The sequence below is a fragment of the Sprattus sprattus genome (assembly GCF_963457725.1).
Source record: "Sprattus sprattus genome assembly, chromosome: 12".
NCBI classification, from domain to species: Eukaryota; Metazoa; Chordata; class Actinopteri; order Clupeiformes; family Clupeidae; genus Sprattus; species Sprattus sprattus.
Genome location: NC_137910.1, coordinates 11,971,701 through 11,993,415, shown reverse-complemented (window position 1 = coordinate 11,993,415; position 21,715 = coordinate 11,971,701). Strand labels below are relative to the sequence as shown.

Here is a 21,715-nt window from a genome sequence, read left to right as displayed (position 1 = left end):
ACTTACTCTTATTCACAAAAATTCACTTTGGGGGATTAAGTGTATTATTTTCCATGTGTATACTTTTCCTTAAGCTCTCAAACTGTGTTAAAAGTGTCACATTCCTTTAAAAAATACTTTTGTGGGGGGGGGGGATCACTATGAACAACATCACTGTTAATATCACTATGAACAACATCACTGTGCACTGGCAAGAACACATTTCCCAACATTCTGAGGTATTAAGTAACAATTACAGAACAATGCATGATTGAAGTGTTCTCTGGTGTCTGGGAGGCACCAACAGTGCTGTAATGTTTGTGTTTGTTTTGAAGTCTCAGCTTTCGGTGACTTCTGCTCAACTGTATCCAGTGACTCATTCATAAGCTGCCACATACTGACAATGAGTCATTGCTTGAACATAGATGGCAAGGCTGCTATTTCACTAATGCCTGGGCACAATTGGTTGCTTTACACCTCCTGTGTTGAATGCTCTTTACTGCTTGCTTGAAGCACTCTTTGAAACAATGAATAGTCAGATGATACACTATTGATGAAGTCTGTCATGACTGAATTGTGAGATATCGATGGTGCATAAAGGCCACAGGCGAATGCCACTGGATCAATGAACACTGAAAGGTCTGAACCTCGAAGACAGCATCCGCCCGAGCAAAACATGACTTGAACTTTGACGTGAGAGACACAACAGCGCAGCAAAGATCAGTGGCCCTGCTCTGTGAAAAGCAGTATCACTGCTAACTGGAGGTTTTCACACAACACACAACCCATTAGCAAATTAACTATTAGCACATTAGCATGCTTCTCTGTAATTTTTTTTTTTTTAATTTTCTGAGACGCCGATAAAAGACATTTAACCTGTTACCATGGAGAAGAATAGAGTAGGATAAAACACATTCAACCTGCTACCAGAGCCATGGAGAAGACTAGAGTTAGATCCTGTATCTCCTCTGTGAGTATGGTGACTGTGTACTAGTGACATGGGATGTTTCAATGACAGGCGTCTCCCAAATACATTAATCAAATCAGCTTTAGTTGACAGATAAATTATCTGTCATTCGCCCTTCTGTCAATGTTATTAATCTCACCCAAGATGTAATTAATGGGGCAAAAGGAGCCCAGTGGTAATCAGAGGGAGGATTTAATTAACGGTTAAGACCCACTTCAAGGGTTACCTCCCCTGAGAGATACTATCACTATCGGTAATGGTGTGAATAGTGTGTGTGTGTGTGTGTGTCCTATTCTCTATACCAGGCATACCATGAAGTATGCATGTGTGTGTATGGATGCCTGCGTGCGTGTGTCTGTTTGTGTTTAAGTTTATGTACATGTCTTTGTGCCTGTGTGACTTTATGTGTGTGTGTGTGTGTGTGTGTGTGTGTGTGTGTGTGTGTGTGTGTGTGTGTGTGTGTGTGTGAGTGTGTGTGTGTGTGGTTGTGTGTGTGTGTGTGTCAGTGAGAGAGTGAGAAGGAAAGGAAGAGAGATCAAGAGAGAGAGAGAGAGAGAGAGAGAGAGAGAGCGACAATAGCCTTTACCCTGTTTGAACTTTTGAGTGAACTTTTAGTCCAGTCATCACCTGCTCTCATTGAGCCAGATCAAAGCAGAGACCTTTTCATCAGCCACAATGCCTAGTTACAACTGGGTCAGTCAATACCCATCACATCTTAGGGCAAGGAGAGGCATTATGCCAAAAGGGAACGTGCTAAGACTACATGCTGCGGTTGTAAGAAAGGAGGCCCTGGCAGTATGCTAAAACTTTATAAATAGGGCCAGTACGCTGTGAAGTTCTTGCCAAGCTATTAAAATGTATCTTGAGGAGTCACTATAGTCTGTCATTCATCTTATGTCTTAAGAAAATGTCTTGTGAGTTGTAAAAGAAGGTGTCACTCTACAAGATTACAACATCACTCCAAGCGATCAGGGATGTAGCTCTTAAATATTTCTCCTGTGCTTGGAGACAGCGGACCTACGTCAGATCATGGATCTAAAGCGTTCAAGGCTGACACGCTCACTGACATTTTGACTCAGCGGGACGGGAAGCCGAGCTGAGCTGACACTCTCGCAGGCCAGCGAGATTCTGTTTCTGGGAGCATATGATGCAGGAGTGTGTGTGTGTATGTGTGTATGTGTGTGTGTGTGTGTGTGTGTGTGTGTGTGTGTGTGTGTGTGTGTGTGTGTGTGTGATAGAGAGAGAGAGAGAGGGAGGGAGGGAGAGAGCGAGAGAGGGAGAAGGAGAGAGAGAGAGAGAAAGAGAGAGAAGTACAGAGAGATAGAGAAGGAGAAAGAGAGAGAGAGAGAGAGAGAGAGAGAGAGAGAGAGAGAGGGAATGAGACAGAGAGCACTTGTTCGTGTCTTTCTGTGTTTCTGTGCAGGGCTTTGAAATCTGAGAGTACAGAGGATGGCAAGGTTAGGGGCAATTAGCATAGACTTTATGTAATCCCCAGTGCTACTGCTGCTTCCCTGCTGGGTCACTCTCCAAAATCAGACACACACACACACACACACACACACACACACACACACACACTCAAAAAAAATGAAATAGAGAGATCAGACTGTGCGAACGGGGTAGTCAGTCCACATCACACAAACTCTCCTCTTTTCCCCGCACTCCAAACACTGATCCTCTGGCTCTCCTCTCCTCCCTGTCAGCCAGGGAAGCACCTTCAAAGCCATCTCGGCGGTGCCACTCACAGTCTGCCAGAACAAGGTGCTCAAAAGTATGCAAATCAAAGAACAAATAAAAGGAAGAAAAGAACACCACTGGGACTAGCGAGACGGTAAAGTTCCTCTGTGTAAAAGTACATCCACATACGCATGCATACACACACACACACAGAGACACACACATGCACACAAATACACACACAAACAAGACAAAAGACACACTCAAAAGAAGGAAGAGCAGATGAGCATCATGCACTGTAGGCAGTCAACATAACTTGGACAGCAATCTCAGAAAACTATGAGGGAACACAAAAGAGATGCATTTCTATAACCATTAGGTTCCCTGCATGAAGCTGTGAGATTGATACCACTGCAATAATATTGTTTCTCTCAGTCAAACCCACACACACAAATGCACACAAACACGCTCCCTTCATCTGCATTTTGTGTCTGTATCTGTACCTTTGCACACATTCATAGCCTGATTTATTCTATATAGTATGCATGCAAAATTTAGTTATGTGCAGCATGCAAGCATGGACACTATTGTCATCTTTGTATGAGCATATGTATATATAGATATATATGCATGTGTATGTGTGTGTGTGTGTGTGTGTGTGTGTGTGTGTGTGTGTGTGTGTGTGTGTGTGTGTGTGTGTGTGTGTGTGTGTGTGTGTGTGTGTGTGTGTGTGTCTATGTGTGTTTGAGTGTTTTCGTTTGCATCCATAACCACACAGCCATGCACTGCTGAGCATGAGCAGAAGTACTGGTGAGCTGTACGTATTTTTTGAAGATACACAGTGAGCTGTGTTCAAAGAAGCACGAACATTTCCTGCTACGTGCGCTTGAAAATATGTGAAGGTTTTCAAACGAAGGGACGCTTAGTTCAAACACATTTCCAGTGGCCAGTTTGCAGCCATGTGGAATCAACTGGCAAATATTTGGCACAACTAGAGCTGTTAACTCCAAAATCACTTAGCATCCTCCCCCTTCCTTTATATGCTCAGGAAATGGCCCTCCCAGGCCAAAAGTGGAGTGTGCTGGTAGTGTGAAAGGCCTGGAGGGAAGCAGCGAACAATTCTACTGTTCAAAACTGCTACCCTGTGCAAGAACCAATAATCTTTGCTTCACAGAGGGAGAGTAATTGCCCATAGGAACCACTGTATGGAAATGCATATAATAAGAAAGAAAACAGTGAGGATTTCTTCTGTGTACGAGGACTGTGGGAACCCAATTACATGCTGATAGCTTTGCTACGATACATCTCTGCACACAGAAAGCTCTGTTGGGGTAAATTGGATGTATTTACATAGAGCAACAACAACCACAGCAACCACAAAAACAATGACTGGACTCACCTCGTTGGCATACACCCAGTGACTGTCCTTGGAGGCCAAATTGGTTTCAACCGCCTACACAGAGGGAGCGAGGGAGAGAGGGAGAGAGAAAAAGAAACAAAAGGGGAGAGAAAATGTTAGGGTTCTTTTTATGAAAGCAGACAGCTCAGAACATAGGCTGGATCCTTAGGATGCAAACATTTGTATGTTTTCATGACTGCTTCGGTCAGAAAGGCTGTGTGCTTTTAGAGCATCTCAGTAATGGCACCGCTGCGTTTACTGTCTCTGAAATCCTTTTATCTTGCCTTAAAGCTCATACGACAGCACAGTCCTTATCTATGTGCACTCGCATGAAATATCCATCATGGTTATTCTAACTTGTCTTTGCTGCTTCAGAGCCATTAGGTCTCAAATGATCCTCTCAGTGAATTCTGGGAGATGGATCACATCATGGCGTCCTCACCACCCACTCAACTCCAAAATAATATTAACATCTGTGTTTCTCCAGTGTTCCGGCACGCTCATCAGTTATGGCGTGAAGTTCGCCCTTCCACCATCCCCCTTTTTTACCAGGCCTTAGCCGCCCATTTCCAGGAAAGCCAGTTAATGGATGGTCCAACCTTGAGAGATCCATGATTTGAATTTCATGCCCCTGCCTCTCCCGACCCCGCTTGGCTCAGCATAAAGCTGAGCATTGGTAGCAACATTCTCCATTTGGCGCCACGCATGAGGAGCTCTGTCGCTCATTCCCGCTCGGATGAGAAAAAAAAATAAAATAAGACACGCACATATGCCACGAGACAGCCGACCTCATTGGAAATGAATGGCCGATTAGCATCGGTGGAGAGCGAGCCTGCCCGACCAGCTGGAGAGTTAGTGACCCGGTGCACAGCAGTGCCGGGCGATTCAGGGCAGCCGCGTGAGGCGAGATGGCACCAGGTCACCGGGAGGCCCTGCCGGGACGTGAGGCAGTGGGGGCTTAATGAAGCCAACAAGATGCCGGCTCAGTCCGCTTATCACCTGAGCTTCTGTGCCTCAATAGACAGGGGCGGACTGCCTCAATGCCTCACTTGCCACACTGAAAATTTGGTCAACACAATTTTCTCAGAAAGACGGAAGAAAATACATTTTGGAAATCCTTGTATCTGCTCACTTTATTTGTTTTTCTGAAATGATAATGCTAGCTAGCGTGAGTGTTGCGCTTAACACAACAGTGAACACAGGTAAATCAATGCAAAATTGATTTACGCAAGTAGGTTCAACCTTGCATGGCTGAATGACACAGTATAGTCTGGAAAAAAACGAAATATGTAAACACACCTCAATGTTTCAGTGCTTTGGTAAATGGGTGCTGTTTTCGTGTTATACTTCAGTGAAAAACATATGAAAAAGTCTGACACACTCTTGTGGAGTGAGGTCAAAGAATTCTTGGAAAAATATACAAAATATCATAGGATACCTCCACACTCATAGGTGCTAATGTCTTTGATGTTTTCTCGGCAATGTGCATGACCTCCTAAAACAACCAGGGATAACCTCAGCGGCCTTAATTTAAAATGATGAAGCACATATTGTGCAGGGACCAGAGTTATTTAAATGTTGTGTAGACTTAAGTGGGCTACGAGCCAATTGTCAACTAGCTTCAAGGACAGAAGGTAACACTTCACTCCAGAGAAATTCAGTAGGTCATTGTAAGTACATTGCACTTTGATAACAACCAGTGCCTATTTAGCCACTGTTTGATGAAGCTAGCTGAACCATTTTAGGGAGAACAAATACTGATAGGAATGCGTATCTGCACAATACTTTGAACACAGTTACTCATTCTAACAATTACAGTAAGTTGGGAACTTTTGAGACCACAGAAATACTCTGGAGGAAGCATTATGAAGTGACAAAATGGAGTTTTGGACATAAAATGTATTTGAGAGAGAATAAATCCTCCACGTGTGAAGAAGGTCTACCTAGCCTCCAACCTGAAAACTCCCTCAAAAGAGGCCTCACAAGATGATAGTTAATGGAGGACAAATTTCTCTCCGGGTGGGCAATTATATCTGAGCTTCAGTCAGTGTTATGATTTCTCCTCCTGCTTTTTCCTGGCTGAGTAACTGATCTGAAAATGCAATCAAGTCACACAGCAGCGCAGTGCATTTTTAATAATGTTTTGAAAACTTGCATCCATCCTTGATGGTTCAGACTAGAGCCTGCTCATTCAAGCTCATCGGACATGTTTATGTGCACCTCTGCCACTGTAAACAGGGCGCTGCCCACTGCATGCGCTAGAGCTGCTTGCTTTTAACTTTTGAAGAAATAGGACAAATTCAATTCCTTGATTTTTGTACCTTTCTCACACACTTATTGAAAACCATGTTGTGAAAAACTGATAACACTCACACCAGTGGATGATTTCCACAGATTTAGAAGGGACATGGGCCTGCAAATTGATATGCTGCATTTCTGGGTTTGCAGTTTTTTTTAGGGTTGTTGCACACTTTTCATTTTCAGCAATGGTAATGGTTACACCCAATTGGGGGAAAAGAGTGGCTTTCTGACATACAGTACCATGGCTTGGTCAAGTAAACCATTCTCTGTTTGCCCTTTTAAGATATAATATTGCTGTGATATATGTAATAATGCCAGGATAATGCCAGGATAGTTGAATGGGTACTGGTAAAGGTTAGTGTATTTCAGTGGCTGCACAGCAGATAGATCTGCACAGCACCAAATCTGCTGCCGTCAAACAGAACTAGAGCGAAACTAAACCGCTGACGCGTCAAAGTATGATCACTAAGTACAAGCAGTCATTCACACTGCGCTTTGTGTCATTCCTCTCTTCTTCTTTCCATTCCCATTTCATGTCTACTCTTTCTTCTCCATTCTCTTTCTTTTTAAAGCAAAGGGGGAAAGCTGATGCAAGCCCAGATGCCACAATGCAATACAATTTCAGCTGTGCAAAAAAAAAAAGTCGCCGGTATGCAAGATAGCATAATGCAACAAAAGGGTGAATTTATGATATCAGTGCAGCTGCAGTTTTTCTTCTTCTTCTTCTGTATTCCAAATCAGAAAGGCAGTGAGCCTCAGGCATGCCATGCTCACAGAGAGATGGGAGAAGAAGAGTGGGAGTGGGAGTGGGAGAGAAGACTGGTAAAGAGACTACACAGAGGGAAAAGTATCTACTATATTAGATCTATCTATAACTTCAATTGAATTAATTTCAAGACACTACATTACTGAAGTAAGTAATTGCCAAGAGCCTCTTGATATGGGGACTACACACACACAATGAGAACATTAAATACATTAAAGGCAAAGTAAAATTTCACACACATTTTACTGAATGCTGCATAAGATTGGCGAAAACTTTCTTCAACTACATCGGTTAGACATGCAAGTTATACTCAATCTGTGTTTGATTTTTAACATGGGTTTTGTGAGATATTCAATAGTAATATAAATTATGGAACAGGACTAATCTAAAGTTCATGTCCTGACATCTTATTCACATCTCTGTTTTCTTTTTGTATTTGTTTTTCAGTTATTTCAGTTTCAGAAGAGTACACACTCTTTAAACGTGGAGTTGAAATCACTCTTCTCCGTTGAGGACATGCTCAGAATCATTCAACCTGTATTTGTTTTGCTTTCTGTCAATACAAGCAACAGGCAATCATGTTCACAACAAATGAGAATTGATTCCCTCAAGCCAACGCTTGAGTGAAGCTCTGGATTTCTTTGATTAGAATCCCATGATTTATCAGAAAGTAGGCCACCTTGGACAGGTTTTGAGTCAACTATTCACCCGTAACCTGTCAGATGAAATGCTTTGTTTTTGGAACACGTTATCAATTAATAGAAGCGATGATCCACGGGTAAAACTTTAGAGAAAGAATGAAATAAAAACTATGCCACCAAGTGAAAGCTTGGAATTGTAAAAATACACACACAGACACAAATACAACATAAAATACAAAGATACTAGGGGCCAGATGCCACAGAGTTTGTGTTAGATGTGTGAATAGGACACACAATGGTAGCAGTATGCTGAGCAACAGTGGTTTGTATCTCATATGTTAAAAGCAACCTTTACTTTTGTTTGCCTTTTTTGCCATATTTGTCTTTTTCACTTCATCCACTTCCCTTCTTGTAGATGTCTGCAGCACTATTGAATTTGTATCTTATCGCTGCACAAATAGCTAGAGTTTTTTTTATATATATATATATAATATAATCCTGTAGAATCTCTCTGTTGGATGACATCTTGTTAGCATTGTCTATTTTCTGATTGCTAAACTTTGGATTCCTTTTCATGTTGGCTGATGGTTCCATGATTCCATTCAACTGCGCCCGTGACTGAATGATTCTGTTCTTTTTGTTGGTGCCGCAAATTACAGTTAGAAGGCAGGGACACGTGTTGATTATGCGATCACCCACAAATTACAGTCATAAGGCAGGGACACGTGTTGATTGATTATGCGATCAGCCACAGGTGTAGAACATTCAACGCGATATGAAAAGGCACAGCGTGTGTTTTCTGCAGACTGGCCCAGCCGCTGTTTGTGCTCTGCTCTCTAACGTACGAACATTTGCCCCTAGATCTCCTCTTTCGTGCTCTGTGAATTTAATTTTTCAGTTGGGACCTTGTTTAGTTAGATAACCTGTTGCTACGGTTACGGCTTAGAGCGCTCTTATGGCTAAGAGCGTGCTCCGAGCAGGCTGGAGGAGGGCTGGGCTTTGGTGAACACCATCATTACTATGTCAGTGGAATTGCCAGCAATCATATGCTAATACATTGTGCATAGATGTAAAGGGTGATGCAATCGAAGAAGGCGAACTCTTTTGAGTGGGTACAGAGATGTTTCATGTCTTTGTGTGGTAGTCACACAGATATTGCCGAGACGTTTCATGTCTTTGGGTGGTAGTCACACACATATTGATCATGGCATGTCCAAAGAAAATCACATGATGAAATTCTTAAGATTTCTGAGATTTTCTACGTTCTAAGTAAAGGAAAAGTGGGGAGTTGGAAAGATTTGTTACTGACCGTTTTTGGAAAGATTGGTTTTCAAATGTCCATTTTGTTCACAAAGGCCATAAAGTAAGTCTGGACCACTACTGGGTTCAATATGCCTTTTCTATATCCAGAGATTTAGTTTAATAAAGGCCCAAAATCAAAAAGTGTCAGGAAACTTTTAATATGATAGCAATGTATAGAGGCCAATATAGGCAAAAGAGCAAAAAGGCCACATATGAAGAAATGCACACACATAGACACTCACACACATATAAACACACACACACACACACACACACACACACACACACACACACACACATATATAAACACACACACGTCCAAACACATATAGCAAAATACACACATTCATATCTCCATTATTATATTATTGTATCTCATCTCTCCCAAGCTGTGCAGGCTGGCATGCACTTTGAGATAGAAACACAATGAGGCTTTTTATGAAATATTCACCTTGTACTAAGCCCCTACCTCATCTCCCACGGTAGCCTGTTGCTATGGCGCTGTCGCTGACCTTTACTCATTTATCTTCATTAGATATGTCCCTCTGTGCTCATCCGCACTGGCTTCATGCAACGCTTCAGAGAGAGAATCATTACTAGAGCAACCCTCTTTGTGGTTTCTGAATAATGCATTGCATATTTACAACGCAGGGCGAACACCATCCCAAGGATTCAATAATAGTGGCAAGCAAAATCTCATTTCATTGCTTCTTCATGAACGTGCCTCGGACCTTATTTGTGAAAAAAAAATCATGGATTTTACAACTATAATGAGAAATTTCATGACTGCTTTCCTTCGATGCTGTTTACAACTCTAGCTTTGCCACTGAATGGATGAGTTTCATTTGTTCATGAGTCACGTATGTGAGTAGTGTCCAGGCCTGGCTGGTGAGGCTGAGTATGCAGTGTTTGCAGCTTATAGCCACAGGGGAGCTAATAGGTCTGTCTATACCCAGAGGTAGGATGCCAAAGTCTTCAATATCCCTGTCGTCCACACCCAGGACAAGAATACTCTAAAGGACGGCAGGCAGCTTGTCAACACTGACAGACGGTTTGGTTTTATAAAAGAAAACAGATAGAAATTGTATCTGACTAAGCAAGGGAAATCATATGTTTGTTGTAAGGTTCTAAAAACCTATTAGTCTTTTGTGACAATACTAATGACAGTGGCTGCTTTTTAATGGCATTTATGTCACAGCAGTAAAGGATGAGTATAGCAAACAGGACTAGTAATTAGTGTATGCATGTACATTCCCTCAGGGCGTTTATGGCAGATAAAATATCAATGAGAGCTTCCTCACAGTGAAGAATGTCATATGATTTTAATGAGTATCACACACAACTCTTAATGATAAATAGTAAGTATGCAGAAGTAGTTTACATATTTTTTTCAAAACAAACACTCTAACAGCAGCGAAAAGGGGCTTATCCTCAACCTGACCATACAATTCTGGTGCCCTCAATACAGAGGATGCTACTCTCATTCTGGGCTACTCAATGGCGCCATCACACTTAAACCTGCTAACTGCTATGGAAACTAATTAGAGGGAGAAGAAGATGGTCAAGACCAGGCCAAACCACTCCTGATGCTGAGTAGTCTGAAGTGGAGCTGAAAGCTACTATGCATACACACGCACGTATTCACATACACACATGCACACACACACACGCACACGCACACGCACACGCACACACACACAAGCACACGCACACGCACACGCACACACACACACACACACACACGCAGAAACACAGGCACACACAAACACACACACACACACACATACTTCACCTTTACTTTCTGCAACTAGACACAAATATTTTCCCCTTGAATATTTGTCAGGTAGGCTTGCAGGTGGAGGTGGCTCCTGTGCACAGTGGAGGATGAACAAGAGTCTCCTCTCTGCTCTACTTTCTTTCTCAAGAGCAGACGAGCTGAGAGACTGGCTCACTAGAACACACACCCACACACACACACACACACACACACACACACGCACGTATTCACATACACATGTGCTCGCACACACACACATAGACTAGAGATGCGCGGTTGGCGGTTGCACCCGCGGACTCCGCGGTTAAACCGTGGATCGGGCGGGTGACGTGACAAAAAATAATATTTTAATTAAATTCGGGCGGGTGGCGGTTTACCCAACGAAATTCAAAATATCTACACATTGTTAAATGTCGTTACCTACATCCAAGCACATTTTTAAATAATCAAATTTTCATCAGGCAGTAAATTGGCCTAGTTCCGTGTATGCATACAAAGCAAACAAAGGAAGCAAAAAAGTTCAAATTAAGTGACGATCCCTATCATGTCGCGTCTCTTTGCAACGCCGCAAACCTGCAAGCTATGAGTCAGCTGTCAGTATTGGAAGAAGCCTTAACGTGTCGTAGATGAAACTGCCTGGGTTATTTTGTTTCGTTAGGCTATTAGTTATATTTTAAAACAGCCAGTCATTGTAGCCTACCACTCGTGGAATAAGGAATTTCAAAGAGATGATGGAGTGATTTGACTCAGAAGTGACATTGGGCATTGGCAGCGCGAGATGTTCAGAACAAGTTACACTTCTAGCTCAGTAACATCACCAGCTAAGAAAGAAGGTAAGACAAATAGTCGGAAAACTTTGATTTGCAAGGCAAGCAGGCAAGTGTTGGGGTTGTTACAGTAGGCTATAAAGCCTACAATGCGGTGAAATTTCGGAATTGGCTAACAGACTCAGCGTTTCCTTCTAAACTAAAAACAAGGCTATATTACCATATTAAAATGGTGTACCAAATTGCGTTTTATTACAATGATAAAAAAGTGTAGGCCTACTAGCCTATGGTAAGGTCAGGTTTGCCGATGTGCTTGGCTATTTTAAAGTTTCTCCCTGTGCATCGATCGGAGACAGACGTCACTTCACTGATAATATTCTGGGGATAGGCTACAACATAGCCAATAGGCTTTCATACTAGGGGCTTTATCCTTTAAATATCTTTGCGGCATTGGATCAGTCTCCTTTCAAGAACATGCGGGCAAGAACTTTCTAGCCTCGCGTCAGCAGCGCCTATTGGCTAAAAAACAACAGGCGGATGGCGGGCGGGTGCGGTTTTGAAAATTGGTCAAAAAAATTGGCGCGGATGTGTAGCGGACGGATCATTCGTTTTGTGATGCGGTTGCGGATTAAATAATAGCCCATCCGCGCATCTCTAACATAGACACACACAGGAGGATGAACAAGAGTCTCGTCTCTGCTCTACTTCCTGACCCAAGAGCAGACGAACTGAGAGACTGGCTCACTAGAGCAAGTCATTAGCCAAGGACCCAGTCAAAGGTGACCGTCAAATGCCAGGTTAAAAGTGCCCCTTTAAACCCTCTTCTTCTGTCAATTTGAATTAACACTTGATTTGACGAGTCTGCGTGCTTAAAGCTGTTGGATGTAGAAGGAATAAACTGAAAATATTTTAATTTCCCTCTCACATTGTGCCCCTAATCTTAAGCAAACTAAATAAAACCCTATTAACCAAGAAGAGGTAAATAAATAAATGAAAACCACTGGCAACATTTAAACTTTTGAACACTTTCAGGACTTTCTTTTACATCTCGACTCAGCCAGTTTAAGCATCTTGAACAGGCGAATAAGCATGGTATCCATATTCATCATCACGGCCCATAAAGCAAGCCCCTAATTGTGCTGAGGTGATGTGTGAACGTGTGTGAACAAATTATGCAGGAATGTAAGTCTCATTTCTCCTGGGACCAAAGGCCAGAAGAGTTCACAGTCGCTGAGGTGCGTGGGTAGGAGATTTAGGCAGGCAGGAATCCAAAGGACTGCAAGTATGGACAGTGAAGTGAAGTGACCAATAGAAAGCCCTCCTTAATGGCTTGGGACTCCTGTTCGTTGTTACAAATAACACACACCCTGTGTCTCTTGGAATAGAGCCTTTCCTGAGATGGCATTGCTAGCCATTGTGCAGCTTATCAGGCCTTGACTATTTATTAGCATGGCAGTTTGGCAAACTATTGGAGCGTGCTTGCCAACACAAAGAGGCCAAATTGGACAAATAGCTCAGAGCTTAATCTGCCAAACTGCAATTTACACTATTTCCATTAATAGTTTGCATAAATGTAATGGCACATTTTCAGCAGGTAGCCGCTACGGAGAGGACCTGCACAGCTGCAACTATCACCCAACTAATGAGAACCCTTAATAACGACTGAGAAAATGACACTGACATATACTTTGACCCAGCATGTAGTTATCATTAACTTTTCATGTAAATTCACAAAATGCACACAGATAGTGCGTAGCTGTCCCTTTCAAATTCCATCTGCTTTTGGATTAAAACACGGGGCCCTAATTTAATAGATGCACACCGCAGGTTCTAGCCCGGAGCTATTTTAATTACTTATCAATTGCTACTCTTCTTTACCTTTTCGCTGTATTCTACGTAAATTATTTCTCTAATATCTTATGTACCTTGCCTACATCTATGTTGATAAGGCGCATAGGCCTATTTGTTAAATAATGTGAAGACCACGACAATGGATACACTTTGTCGGTTTGAACTGTACTGGGTTTTTTATCAATTCAACACAACATATTAAATCATTTCACAATGACAATTTAACAGTTGAAATACTTTCATAACAGGCAATGATATCTGTTGGATTGACACCAAAGGGTAGCCTGCGTGTAAACTTTACTCCCTAACCCCTTAAGAGACATGCTAGCGACAGACGCTAGTGTGTAAACCTTACTCCCTGACACCTTAAGAGGCGTGCTAGCGACAGACGCTAGTGTGTAAACCTTACTCCCTGACACCTTAAGAGACGTGCTAGGGACAGACGCTAGCACCCATGCATTTAGCCTCCTTGCTAGCACGCCCATGCCAGAGCTTCGAGATCGAGTTTGAGTTTGTTGCGGGATTCTGCTTCTCTTCACAATTCTTCTCGAATCATCCCTATTCAATCTTTCAATCTAGGGCCCATGATTATCGTTAATAGGACGTTTTTTATTTATATGTCAACATTTTCCGGAACAAAAATAGTAATTGGACTTGACAACAATTATGTTCCTTTTAATCCTCTTTAATCCTCCTACTTGGTACATTAGAGGCTTGCCTTGTTTATTACAGTAAATGTCAACAGCAGCCTCTGAAAATAGAGGAAAATGGATTACCATGGAGGTGAAGCTTTCTCCCGCTGGGCACTTTAACGCTCAATTTCATGACTATATGCCTGCGCTTTACTCGATTTAAGTTCATTTTGTCTCCGCAGTGCTCAGTGCTGAGGTAGACACACTTAGCACAATATAAGAGGGACAGATATTACTGATGGTAAGAAGGTACTGTGAGTGTGCAATTCAAGCCAACAAATTGGGCGGCCATCTTATTCATAAAAACTCCTTACTAAGGCATTAAGAAAGGACCATGGACAATGAGAATCCATGAACATGAGAAAAGGCTATGGACATGAGAAAGGGCAATGGACAGGACTTGAAATGCTCCAGCCTAATTCAGTTTGCAACACACACACACACACACACACACACACACACACACACACACACACACACACACACACACACACACACACACACACACACACACACACACACACACCCAACACCCTAAGCACTCAAGCCAACTGTATACAGTAAAAGGAGACAAAGATTGTCATACACAGTTCGAAACGGAAATTGTCCTAGAAAGTCAGAATAAAGGCCTGTAATAATCTAGTCAGATGATTGTCGGCAGGTCTATGGTTAGTTTGCAATGCCAACTAGTTCAAAAGTGAAACATCAAGAATGTCTGTCTACGGGATAGGACAGGGCAGGATGTAACCAGGCATTACATGTTTATTTGAATTTAAAATGGTTGCAGGTGCTTTTCATATCACGTTTGAGTTTTTACAGCCGCCAGCTCTGACATTACACTTCTTCCCTGCAGGATTCAAGTACGGTGTCTATCGTGTTTTCAAAATAGGTATTATACCGTGTGTCCTCACATCCAAAGGGAGGGAGGCTAGTGCATGTAGAGACCAGGGAGACTGGAGAAAAACATGACAACAGCTACAGAAGAGCTTCTTCTTATTCAAATGTGACAGTTTTCCCCCAGAGTTGGATTACAACACCGACTGACTGAGACATCCTCCCCAGCACTTTTGCTGTCATTGTTTAATCATTTCATACCTATCTCTTTTTCAGGGACAGGAGGCGGAATTCATTATTCGTTTTACGCATTCAGTCACCCGGTCACGGAGAGCTCAACAAACACATCATGTGGAGTAAGAGCTCAAAGAACTCAGAGAGAGAGAGAGAGAGAGAGAGAGAGAGAGAGAGAGAGAGGGAGAGGGAGGGAGAGAGAGAGAGAGAGGGAGAGATAAATACAGAAAGAGAGAGAATGTATCCTTCTCTGGCTGTGCACTTGTTATGCACCTACAAACAAATGTGCGCACATTCACAACTCCTAAAAAATGATCCTCAAACTTTAATAAAACTGTTTCAAAGGAATCGAGATGACATAAAAAAAAAACTAAAATACAAGATCCAAGGCTCATCATTCTGATGTTTTTTGCCTATGATGTTAAATTCAACACAATCTCTCTCTCATCTCTGAGTTGGACTGTGCGACTAATAACAGCAAAAGTTTCCATCGCTGCCTCCTTTTCCATAGCAAGATAATATTCAAACCAAACATATCAAACTTAAAGGAAATTGAGTGACTAATGCATATAGAATACATATATAAAAACCAGAGACAGACAGGGTATTATGCTTTGTAATAAAAGTTGTTCATTAATCTTTTATAGCCACATTCCACAAAGGTACAACTGGCAAAGAGGATCACATTCAAATACATCCATGGAGTCCCTTGCTGTTTCCTGAACTGAAAATGCAGACTTATATTGAGACCAATGCAGGCTTATCTAATGTGAAGCCACCACCATATTAATTTCACGCTATTTAGTTCAATTGTGTGTTTTTCTATGGCTCTACTAAAAGTGTATTTCAAGATACTTTACAGAGCTTATAAGGCCATAACCCACATACACATGAAAACAGAGGAAAATCCCTGAGACACACACACACACACACACACACACACACACACACACACACACACAGAGAGGGGATATGGAATGATGATTCACTTTTGTGAAAATATAGTGAACCTTCTTCTGCTCAGTGGCTTTTATTTTCTTTGGAGAAGAAATGGTTCCAGAATGCTTGTCAGTAACATTACAATTTAGTGGATAACACACACACACACACACACACACACACACACACACACACACACACACACACACACACACACACACACACACACACACACACACACACACACAGTGCATGTCCACACAAATGAATCTCTTGATGTGTACCATCCAGTGTATGGTTGTCCAGAGGCATATCCAAAGCTAGCCATGTGTCTGATAGGAGTTGTAGGAAAACACGATCAAGGCCTATATTTTCCAATCACTTACTTCTCCATTAGTTTGATGAATGGAGCTGGCCTATCCCTACGACAGAGGCGAGGCCCTGAAAAATGATGCAATTACGTGTCTTTGAATAGAGGAGAGAAAGGCCTCTTTGAAGAGAGAGGCATCCCAACGGGACGCCGGAGAAGGTAGATCCCTTCTCTTGCTGACTATCTCCTTGATGCATTAAATTGCTCCCCCACCACCAAACCTCTATATTTTGCTTTGGGGTCATCATATATAGTATGACATGTATATAATATATGTCAGCCGTGATGGAAAGCCCCTCTGTATTAAACATACATGTCAAGAAAACCTGTTGTAATGACATCTGCTGTAAAACCATTCATTAGAAAAAATAAATATGTTCAGCGACACTGCTAAAATGTGTTTGTAATCATCTGCTACAACAGACATACACAAACAGGTATAATTCCCCAAGGTCAGTTGACAGTTATATAATGCAATATTATTTTCTTCGATAATTCATGACAGTTCTCAAATATGTGTTGTGTTGTAAGGGATAATGTATGTTTCGCCGGTCAGTACAGGAAAATAAATCCAGACTGGATGAACGTTTGAAGGGATTTATTTTCTGATACGGACGTTAGATTATACAATATCTCGATTATTACACAGTTACTTGCCATACGATAAACGATAAAAGACATTGCTCCAAAATATGATTTGGTGTTGTTTTGTGGCTTCCGCTGATATAACTTTTAGGTTTCAGGTGTTGCATAGCAACGTATCACTGAATTTCCCTTACTAAAAGTGAATAGACTTCTTGTGGTGGCTTGACAGACTTGACTTCTTGACGGATGAGATTTAGAAGCTCAAAACCTGTTGCCAATGGTAGCGGTCAGTAATGTTTTGCAGCGGCCATTATAAAGAAGTATCAGACCTCCGAAGCGTTGGGATGGCCCCCTCAATCCATGGGACTTTTTGCAACATTCTGACGAGCCGTATAATAAAACAGCTTTCTAACATGCTGCTGCAGCATCTAAAATGTTAAGACCTGTTACCAGACAACTATCAGTAATGATAATGTAACATTGTTATCACTGATTACACTCATTAGACATGGTGATCAATGAAAGGATATGATTTGTGAATGGATATGTTCATGACACGTTTGTGATGGAAAGTTCAACTAGTGCTACCATATAACTAGTGCATTTGATTAGTCCGTCAACTGAGAATGCCTTCTGAAAATGTCCACTTAAAATGTGCAGATGAGAGCCATGGAAAGTGATTACTCTGAGGCCTTAGAGATCCTTTAGCCCAGTAATATGTCTTCCTTATTCATATGGACTTAGAGTCAAGCAGATGGCCAAGAGAGCACACTGGCAATCCAATTACAACTTCATGTTGTTGAATCAGCAAATCACAGGACTTTATAATCCTGTTCAAAACAGAAACAACAAACAAACAATTGCACTTAAGCTCAGCTGACACTGAGTCAACAAAGGCGCCATCGCTGCCGCTTGGCATGGGCGGCACTTCCTGATTTCCACTAGCCATGCTGGGAAACACGGCCTCGGCATACTGATCAGAGAACAGTTTATTTTTTTTAGAGGTGTCTGGGTGTGCTCTCCCACTTGAGAGTCTGAAACACACACATACACACACACACACACACACACGCACACACACACACACACACACACACACACACACACACACACACACACACACACACACACACACACACACACACACACACAGTGCTCTCCCATATGAGTGCCCAGTCTGAAACGCACACAAACACACACATACACACACACACACACACACAGTGCTCTCACATCTGAGTGACCAGTCTAAAACATACACACTCACACACACACTCACAAACACACACACACAATAAAATACATGCGCGCACACACACACACACACACACACACACACACACACACACACACTCACACACACACACACACACACACACACACACACACACACACACACACACACACACACACACACACACACACACACACACACACACACACACACACACACACACACACACACACACACGCACACACACACAGTGCTCTCACATCTGAGTGCCCAGTCTGGAACTGCATGCATGACCGTACAGAAATTAATCACGTTTATTCCACAGCCACTATTTTTCCCTCTTCTCTACCTTTGACTGCTGCACAAAGTGAGGGGCAGATTGATAGAGAAGTCAGAGGACCATAAGCAGCAGGGGAGGTGAGTGTTGCATGCCATAAACAAATCAGTTTCATAATATTTATGATGAAAACACTCTGTTTAATACATCCTGTAAACTTGTTCACTAATTGTAACTAATTGGCTCTGCTCATAATTACCATTCTTACATTCGTCCAAGCTTAATGTGTGTCTGCTGTGCTTTACCAAAATAATAATTATTCTGTGGAAATGGACAACATGGGGGGTTTTAAGCGGCATAGTGACCACCCCCTGCGCTACATTTGGTAGCCAGATTCTTGATAACCAAGCATTGGGTTTCATATGCGTCTCGTTAAACAAATTCAACTTCACTGAACAATAAACTCACAAATGAATGTGATTACAAGCAATAGCGTTTCTCTCTCTCCCTCTCTCTTTCATAATGATGCACAGACCTCTACCTTTAAATCAGTGGCGTTACATTACATTTATTCACCAAAAACAGCTCAACAAGCTCAACATTCCTAAACAGTTCAACAAGTTAGCAAGATAGCACAAGTAGCACAGCAACTGAATACTTTAAAAACCAATCCTATCTTTGCTAACAAGTTTACTATATAGTATTATAAAGGTAGCTTTTTTTCTCAATTCACACAACTGGACATTTCTGCACCATAAAATGCCATGCATCTGAAGAACAGGAAGACTCTGACTTAAGATGAAAAAGCAGATTCACATCTACTGGATATTACACTTCATTCCACCGTTCTTTGTAAACACAAAATAAATCACCCTTACTGAAATTCCCAGCTATTCCCAACTATTTGGGAGCTGTCAGGTTACGATGAACACATCAGAATTGAATTGGCTACCGGTCACTTGCCTTGACCACCATGGTGTTATACTGACTATGTATGACTGATAGAGTAAGACAATGAGTAGCATGAATTAAACATCTAAACCACTGTTATCACATTCCCATAAAAGCTCTGTCCAGGAAATGGCATCCAGGCCATCGGTCTTCCTGTCAAAAGATCCAGGCTGCTCGCTGTTTTCCTGCTACTTGTGGGTCGTGACTCCCTCTCCAATCTGTCTACACGACTCCCCCTCTGGCGTAGCGCAAGCTGTGATCAGCCTTCAGGCTAAAGCAGAAAATGTGACAGATTCTATGACAGCCATCATCTGTACCTGGTGGTTTCCCCTGGCCCGGCAGGCTGTCAGTTCCGGTGTCTCTCTGAGCAGTTATTCATGTATACATAATGTTGCTTCTCTCACCACGCTGACAGAGGTTTCCAAAGGGCCCAGCGGATGGTGAGAGAACCACTGCCCAACTCTCTGCACTTGCATTTGTATTTGGATGTCAGCACAGTGACCTGAGACTCATATCTCTTGCCCACCGAGGTGAGTTTGGGCTTTGAGGCGTTTTTTTTTTCCCCCATGAGCACTGTGGTGAGGATCTGTGGCGGTTTTCTTTTTCAGCGTATCAGGCCACCCCCCTTTGGGTTGTGGTCACGGTAGCCTCGATGAGTGCCGGTAGGCTGCCCGGGGGCCAGAGGAAGAGGAGAGGACTGGGAGGTGGACGCATGACCTAGTTCTGCCCAGGGGCCTTAGGACTAGAGGAAGAGGAGAGGATGGGAGGTGGACGCATGACCTAGTGTTGGCCAGGGGCCCGAGGTCTAGGACAGCTCTTTCATCATCTAGCCAGCATCTAGTTCTGGCCCTGGGTGGGAGATTCAGCCAGAAAAATTCGGGTGGCAAGATATTAAAGAATCAAACACATTTAGACTGGCAAACAACTCAGATTTGGCTCAAGGCACAACCAACTGAGCGCTGAGAGTTGAACTATTCTGCAACATGGACGTGATGTGGGGCACTGAAGGTGACGTGATGGACGTGATGTGGGGCTCTGAAGGTGACGTGATGGGAAATGGATGAGATGTAATGAAGCACTGACAGCAAAGAGCCAAAGAGCAAGGAAAGATAAAGCACAGAACCTGGCAGAGAGCTCAGCAAAGAGAAACAAAACAGACAAATAAAAAACACCAAGAAATCCATAAATATTTAATTCATTTGCTCAACTAATTTATTTGCAGGAGGAATAGCCGAAGGACTTGAAAGAGAAATATCTTTTAAAAGTGTAAGCTGTGTTCAAGGCCAGTTCCGACCTTGGCCTTGTTCAGTATAATTACTATATTTGAAAGATGCAATATTTGCAATACAGTAAAAGGCTTGGAATATCCTTAAGAGACATTAAGACATTTAATAACTATTAGTTAGACTTTTTAAGGTCCCTCAAATCCTCTTGTTATTTGCATATCATCTTTACATAACATGCATTACATCTAATGCAAAGCACAATGCTGCATAAATCCTTCATAATAAATAGTGCTTTTGTATTGAGATCGATGTGCTCAGTCTGAGATTAATATAAGCCTGCATTTTGCATGCAAATTTTCCAGACAAGGTCCCTTTTTATGCATGTGAGCGTATGTGTGTGTGTGTGTGTGTGTGTGTGTGTGTGTGTGTGTGTGTGTGTGTGTGTGCATGTGTGTACGTGTGTGAGTGTGTGCACGCGTGTGTGTGTGTGTGCGTGTGCGTGCGTTGACATAATACATATGTTAAATTTATCCTTATGATTATTTTTCCCTTAAATGGCATGCAGTCAGAATACCTCAGTTGGAAGTAGTTACAAATTAAACTCATTGCCATGATAATTATTGTCAATTTCAGGACCTATGAATGTATGTTTTCCAACAAAAAGGCTTCCAATTCAATGTTCAAAAAACGATATTAGCTAAGTATAACCACATTAAGATACCCACTCCTGTTGGATCGAATGGTAAACATGGTGGCCAATAATAAAACGGCAATGTGTTACTGAAAAAGCCAATTAAGGTCATAGTAATTTTAAAGCTTTAATTCCCACACCACAGATTCTGCCTGGATTAACCCAGTTTTCCATGTTCCATGTTTGAGTAAGACCCTGTATGACTTGTGGAAACAACAACTGTCAATATACAGTAATCTGTGAGGAAGTCTAGGC

The 21,715-nt window shown here is 42.2% G+C and overlaps 1 protein-coding gene across 1 annotated transcript in view; it reads right to left on the bottom strand.

Moving 5' to 3' along the window:
• The window catches only part of grid1a (glutamate receptor, ionotropic, delta 1a), a gene marked incomplete at both ends in the record, with an annotated part of 225,587 nt that overhangs the window by 44,815 nt on the left and 159,057 nt on the right, over positions 1 to 21,715 (bottom strand). The window contains one exon of the mRNA XM_080849389.1: positions 4,023 to 4,076. Coding sequence (XP_080705515.1) covers positions 4,023 to 4,076 — 54 coding nt within the window. The remainder of the gene's footprint in view (positions 1 to 4,022; positions 4,077 to 21,715) is intronic.